Source organism: Centruroides sculpturatus, unplaced genomic scaffold, assembly GCF_000671375.1.
Source record: "Centruroides sculpturatus isolate CEXI.00-Female unplaced genomic scaffold, Cexi_2.0 scaffold665, whole genome shotgun sequence".
NCBI classification, from domain to species: Eukaryota; Metazoa; Arthropoda; class Arachnida; order Scorpiones; family Buthidae; genus Centruroides; species Centruroides sculpturatus.
The window spans coordinates 166259-173802 of record NW_019385266.1 but is presented as its reverse complement, the minus strand read 5'-3'; the positions used below and the strand labels follow the sequence as shown (position 1 = coordinate 173802).

Genomic DNA, 7544 nt, shown 5'->3' with positions numbered 1-7544 from the left:
AATTTATTGTGGACTTGTACGTTTCACAAACTTTGCCATCTCTCTGCTAATATTTCTTAAATGTAATGGCAAGTGTAAAATTTGTTTCAGAAGTAATGAAAATTGTGTTAGTTTTCAATTTCAGAAATGTAACTTTTAAATGTTTGCTTATGGGGAGACATTTAAAAGTAACTGTGGAAATTTATCCTGGTCAAGTATTCTTTCCTTTATATGGCATTTAATCCGATTGGCTGGCCTTACAAATACGCTCGGCTGGCCGTAAGTATAAGTAAAAGAACTTCCGTTGATTGTGCAACTTACATTAGACATGTAATGATAATTTCGTTAAGTAATTTAAGTAATATGAAAATTTGAGGACCGGGAAAAACCGTAGAGATAGATGAAACTGCGGTTTGAAAAAGGAGATATGAGAATAATCGGCAATTGTAAGGTATGAAATGGGTTGTATGTGGTATTTGTAGGAAGGACAAGAAATGTATCGTGTGTTACGATAATGATCGATCAGAGGTGAGCAATAAGTGGGTTGTGAGTAAATTTGTATTGATACATTCAAGAAGTTTTGTATATACAGACGAGTGGAAAGTGTATAATCACATTTATCATTTGGAAGGAATTGAAATACAACACAAAACAGTAAACCGTGCTAAAAATTTTGTAAACCTTGTTACTAAGGTTCATGCCAAAACTATTGAAAGATTGTGGCGATGTTTAAAAAAGGAAAAAAATGCCATTTGATTACACAGAGCAATTGTGAGATTTTTATTTATATGCTTTTATGTATAAAAAGTTCATGAAATGGAACAACTGCGGCCAGGAGAAAGATTTACACAACGCGTAAGCAGAATCTATCCAGGTGCAGGACGTTTGCTGATATGGAATGAACCTGTAACTGTTCCCGCTGCTCCAGAAGCGAAAATCAAAAAGGAAAAACGTTTTAAGAAAAGGGGCGACAATTGCAATGAAGAAAAATCGATGAAATTAAAGAAGCAGAACGTCGTTACGAACGTTCGAGAATCTGAAAGTAGTTCTAAAAAGCGAATTACAGCTAACGAATGAATGATATTAATGGTGAATAGTGTTTAATTGATTCATTTTTATTTATAGGTTGTTGTGGGTTAGCGCGACTCGAGGCAAAAAATGTTCAACCTATTTCTATGATTGCAAATTTTCATCTATAATCTTATTTATTTATATTTGTAGTCTTAAATCTGTAGTTGCACATAATAGAATATCAGAATAAGTTTTGCTAGTTTATCACGTGAACCTGTTAAGTACGGTAGTTACGTGATCGCGCATCGCTTTCTTACGGACGTCGTTGGGAGAGAGAGTACACTGAACTGAAAGGGCGGCCATGATGGTTTCAGATAGTAAACTTCAACCCTACATTCTAACAAACACGATTGTCTATGACTTCGAACAGGGGCAGCCCAAGCCAGGTTTCCAGGTGGTGCGAGATCTCATTGTGGTGCCTCCTGTAGAGTCTAAACTAATAACGTACATTTTTCACGTTATTAATATCTCAGACCTATGAGAGATTAGTATAGTAATAATATGGTTGAGAAACGATAACGACGGTAAATAGAGAAATAACTTGACTCTTGTTAATTTAGATGTATTGCAAGCTGTTGACGTTTCCCCCTCCTCTCCGTTGTTGGAATCTCTTAAATTTAGGTTGAGGTATAACACACATTTCAGGATTATGTTTTATATTCTCACAACCCAGCTCACTTATGTGTAAAATATATAGCACAGTACTAGTATGGATGAGGAACAATAACAGTGAAAAAAACTAATATTTCTTTCACGAGGCAATATGTATTTAATTTCATTCATAAAAGAATATTCACAACAATATTTATTTAATCTGCCATGGCACAGACAACGCTCACATCACACAAAAGACAAATTTAAATTGTAAATTAATTTAAAATTCAAACAAATTAAGAAAAATAAAATAAAATAAAAAGCCTATATTGTTCCCTTTCTCGCTTTTGCGCTTGATAATGTTGTTGTTAATTCAGAATAATTATATTCCTGTACAATAATATTTTCGATAGATTAAATTGCTAAATCTGACAGTCTATCCTGACATGGTTGAAGGTAAATGAGTTTTAGTAATTTTTAAGTTACTGAAACTTCATTCTCCTTTAGCGTCAGTTACAGGTATGGTCAGCAAAATTCGAAGTGCTGTCCACATATTCGGGAATATATTTTGCCGATCATTTTTTTAATAAGTTGAACTTTTATTGGTTCTGATGATCCAAGTTTTTTCAACAATGAATTCGGGTGTGAAAGTTCCTCAACCAATTCACAACCAAATATGTCACATTTTTCTGCATCAGTTAAACGTATTTCTAAATTTAAACAGGCTTTTTTCAACTTTGACTTTTCATGAATTGTTTTGATGTTGCATAAAAAGGACCATGTATTATTAAATTTGGATAGTTGTGTAAATGGAGTGACTAACGCATTGTCAATCGTATCGATCATAGGGTAAAAGACGTTTAGTTTAAACCAGTGTTTTTCAACTGTGGGTCGTTACCTCCACGGGGTCGCAAAGCCTTACACGGGGGGTCGCAGGTAAAAAAAATGACAAGTGTTTGTAGGTCCTAAGCTACATTAAATAAAACTATAATTTCAGTGAGAAGGCTGTACCTGTTTATTTTACAGTATAATTGGTTTTTTGATCGACATTTACGCCTCAACCATGGGTGTTGCCAGGTGCAGAAAATTATAGTCGTAAAAGTGTTCTGCTGATTTGCAAAAAAAAAATTAAAAAAAAGTAGAAGCTGAAAATCCTGATCCTAAAAAAAGGCCAATCGCTCCCTGTGCCCAATGTTAATTTTAAAGAAAATTTCATAACTTATCTGTGTTAAGTTAATGTCGATTCTTATGAAATTTTTTTTAATTAACAATAATTTGTCTCAACAAAAAGAAAATTAAATACGTAGTTTTTATAATTACTGATATAGTTTTAGTATGGCCCTGGGGGGTCGCCAGAGTTTTTTTTTACTTGTAAAGGGGTCGCGTATTCAAGAAGATTGAAAAACACTGGTTTAAACAATTCTTCAAAATATGCTGGTGTCTCATCTGCGGCCTCGTATGAAATTTTTTTTAATTAACAATAATTTGTCTCAACAAAAAGAAAATTAAATACGTAGTTTTTAAAATTACTGATATAGTTTTAATATGGCCCTGGGGGGTCGCCAGAGTTTTTTTTTACTTGTAAAGGGGTCGCGTATTCAAGAAGATTGAAAAACACTGGTTTTAACAATTCTTCAAAATATGCTGGTGTCTCATCTGCGGCCTCGTATTTAAATAATCTATTCTTTCTTCGGAATCGGACTGACTTAAAAATAAGATATATTCCAGCCTGAAAAGCAATTTTCACTAGCTGTTATCACAGATGTCGGGCCCTGTCGCTCCATTGTGGGTCTGGCCGAACCCATAATGGGCCTACTATAAGAGGCCTTCTTAGTGCCTACAGGGCGGAAAGAGTATAAAAAAACTGTTATCACAGCAGACGAATAACGGCGGAACTCTTTTTCAAATTCTTCTACAGTTCTTCAACAATTGTGTAGCGTTTGGTAAATTCTTAGTTTCAGACTACATAGTCTTGGTTACAATGTTTACTTGAAACAGTATATCATACCAAGCCACTATTGTTACTATAAACTCAAATTGCTCCATGATCTGAATCAAAGACAAGGCCTCTGATGCTGCCACTTCATGATTCGTTTCTTCGTGAAGATCCAGAGAGGCGTCACGAACTGAAGAGTAGTGATAACGAACTGCAGCGAGGCACTCTGCTTTCACACTTGGCAGAGTCACCATCTGGAAATTTCGAGTAAATTGAAGTGTCTGACTCCTAAATACAGTTCTATCAAGACGCATTCTTGTCGGTATATAGACAATGTAACCCCTAGGATTATTTGATTAATTTAATACCATCTCTACTACTAAGAAATTTTGAGTTAAATTCACATATTTAATTCAAATATAAACTGGTGTGACATTTTCTTTATATCGTGATTATCCGTTTATAATTAGGATAATTTATATTTAACATAAAGCAAATTCGCAAGTGCTTTCTCACCTGGTATCGGTACGAAGTAATTAAATGATAATCACGAGATAATAAATAAATAAATTTTCAAGTCAGCTGTAAAATTAATTTTCTTTTATTTCATACTTCTTATGAAGTGTACATAAATACAAAATTGTATTTTACAGTGAACGAAAGTATGTTTGAATATTACGTATAGATTATACGTTCATTAATCGTGTATGTCAGACATAGACCAATGCTGCTCTTGCTGAAAGTGTTAATTTCTATTGTTATTATTATTTTTCAATTTTATTTTTACAATTTTATGAAAATATGTTCATTAAAAAAGTCAATATTTTTTTATATTATATTAATATTATATAATAAAATCGCAGTGCAGAACTGAAACACAGAATAAAAAAGTATAGAACTGTGGCTCCTTTTTGTAAAACCTACATTTCGGCTCTCACTGAACTCTTGCTTGCCCACCCCTGGTATATGTAAATAACGAATGGTTAATTATACATGAAAAAGATAGCTGTTTACAATACATCAATTTCACACAATAAAATACATTATAAAGTTAAAAATTGTAAAGTTGCTTATTATATATAATTATTGTATAATGCATTATAATAATTACAATCAGTTAGTATTAATATCGTAATAAATTTGAACTTTTCGTACGTAATGCGAAATAGAATTTTATGGTGTTTAGAATACAATTCAGAATATTCAATTACTTAAATAATGATCTGTACTATCGAGTGTAATTAGTAAACAAAATAAAGAAAATGTAATGTTTTATCTTCTGTGTGTTAATGAGCATAATGATTATAATAGTTATTTACTGATTTTACGTTAGTAAAGAGGATTACAGGTAACAATTTTAATTACTTTAGTTAATATTATTTCAAAAATTAAGCAGATTAAAGACACCAGATATCCAACGCTCATAAGTAATAAAGGACTTTTAATGTCTTCGATTGACAACGGTTGGAATTCCCATGTTTCTTGGAAATCTTCAACTTCTTGAGGAAACAATTTCTCAAATATTCCAGCTTCAAACATGCGAGTTACTCTACAATAAGAGTGTTTTAAATATACTTAAATAAATATTAATTGCGGTATGCACAATAAATGAATTTATAAATATTTTACGTGTTAGTTAGTTTTTTCTTGAATGGAAAATTCTTTCTAATTGGATAAGCGATCATATATGTACGAAAAGAATCTTTCGACATATAATATTTATGCTTTTCTACGTTACTGATGTACGCATTTAATCCAAGTATATTTATTATGTATGCAAATCGTTCATCGTGAGCTTTTTTAATGCCTTCTGCTGTAACCATGAAGTTATTATTCGACAGAATGTTTTCTTTTAAAATTTTAATATTTTTCGATTTCGATTCCTAGAATTTATAATTATATTAACATAAAACACAATCGTTATAAAAAACCGATCCTTCTATATAGAAAGTACAAATCTTTAAATTCAAAACACTTACCATCATCTCTTTCCATGGAAGAAATCCCTTGTATGTTCCACAGGAATACTCACCGTTGCGGACGAAAACAGCAAGTTCTTGAAAATCTTTTGGAAAAGACTCAGTTAAAGGACACGTCATAAAAGACATTAACGCCCCGCTGTAACTGGATACCAAAACAAGAATCGATAACCACCAAATTCCTATCATTAATCTGGACGCAAATCTTTTCACTTTTTCTAGATTCAATCCTAAATTAAATTAAATAGACTTTTTCTTTATAAAACTTAGATTTTCAGTTTTATCATAATTAAATAATTTTACCTTGACTCAGAAATGTACAAAGTAAATTCCAAAAAACTGTACATAGAGTCCATCGTTTTCCTGTTTTAGCCGCGACAAAGTCCTTCTCTAGCACTTTATATAGCGTTAGTCCAAATATCAATACAATAGAAAATATAGCGATCCAAACCTAATTACATAAAACATAACTTAATGTTTTAGTTATAATTATAGTTTAACATTTGTTATTGTTACTTGCATTTAAGGTGAAAGGCTTCGTTACAGAATTCCAGTCAAAAACTTTATCTGGAGCTTTAATAAGAAAAACTACACGGTAATAAGTAAAAACTGACGTAAACTCCATTGCAGAGAAGCGTTCGAGGTTGACACCTAGAGGTACAAAGGCCACATCTGCTTCCTGAATTAGAAAATTAATTATAAAAGCTAAAGTGAAAATATAATTTAAAATGTTGATTGATAAAATATCAAATTAAATTGTTGTGCTTTTCAAACTGTTATACAATTTTTATTGGTTTTTAAGGATATTGTAAGATTAACATGTCCGAAGAGTAATACTAATTCGTTTTTTATTTAATCAATTTGAAACCGAAGAATTTAATTTTGTAACTATTTTATATCAAATATATTTAATCTCTACGGCTGTTTTGCAGAAAAAATGTTCAGTTTACTACGTTTTAATAATTACTTTTTAATATTATTTTGTGAAAATATTATATAGAGATTATATAGAATTTTCTATTATAGTCTCTTAACACCCTCTACCAGATACTTCAGATACCAAGCAGTGGAACGATTAAGTAAAAAATAAACGAGAATTATCTATAAATTTACAAGAGATATAGCAGGAAAAAGGGAGTAATTACATGTCATACCATTTTGAACGCGGCTGGAAATTGCGTATAAACATTACTAGAAACCAAATGTTTAAATGCCACATTAAGACTAATGCTGTGGTCACACCATGCGATTTACAACCGTGCAGGCGATCATACCTGCAACACGCGCGAGTTGCGCACGTCTTCTTGTGGTCAAACATTGTTCGCTGAAGTTGCAACACGGAAAATCGTGACCCAATAAACCAATAAAGTTACTGTACTTTGTGTTTGACTACTTTTGTGAGTTTACTGTCATTCTACGTTCTACATTATAGTATTTACGGAATTTTAGCTTCTATTCTTATTTCACTTTTTGTTTCTAATCGCGGTTGCAGTCGCGCCTAGGGTTGCCACCTGTCCGGGTTTGACCCGGAGACTCCGGGATTGAGTGAGTTATCTTCGGGCTCCGGGATTAATTAATATTTCTCCGGGTTGTACAAGTTGAAATGAATATGTACAAAATTATATGCAAACCGTCTCATATATTTTTTCCCCTATATCGAATTTCTAGTATGGTAGTCGTTGGCTTGAAGACATAACATCTATAACTGGCATAGGCACAGTGCTGCTGCATGCTATGTGGATGTATACTTTCTTGTAACTTTTCTGTCAAGAGATATCTATTTAGAGTTAAATGATATAACGTACATAGCTGATAGTTTGATAATCAGTGTTCATGTTGGTTGATTAATGGTAAGTTATAGTATATAGTTAGAGTTCGACTTGAGCAGGTTAAATAGCATTACATAAGAAACGGTCTGTTGGACCGTGAAAAAAAAAAATATATATATATATATATATATATATATATATATATATATTTTAGAT

The 7544-nt window shown here is 32.0% G+C and overlaps 2 protein-coding genes across 2 annotated transcripts in view; both read right to left on the bottom strand.

Annotated features, from left to right (window-relative positions):
- Positions 1-4875: 4875 nt before the first annotated feature.
- Positions 4876-5454, bottom strand: LOC111636873. The gene is made up of 2 exons (XM_023382267.1): positions 5210-5454; positions 4876-5129 (listed from the first exon to the last, which is right to left on the bottom strand). Exons 1-2 carry the CDS (start codon positions 5401-5403, stop codon positions 4910-4912), a joined length of 414 nt encoding a protein of 137 aa, XP_023238035.1. The 5' UTR covers positions 5404-5454; the 3' UTR covers positions 4876-4909.
- The window catches only part of LOC111636883 (glutamate receptor ionotropic, delta-2-like), a 7141-nt gene continuing 5037 nt past the window's right edge, over positions 5441-7544 (bottom strand). Inside the window, exons 4-7 of the mRNA XM_023382276.1 lie at positions 6080-6238; positions 5863-6010; positions 5613-5789; positions 5441-5463 (exon numbers count right to left, since the gene is read on the bottom strand). Of these exons, the coding sequence (XP_023238044.1) occupies positions 5441-5463; positions 5613-5789; positions 5863-6010; positions 6080-6238 (507 nt within the window). The remainder of the gene's footprint in view (positions 5464-5612; positions 5790-5862; positions 6011-6079; positions 6239-7544) is intronic.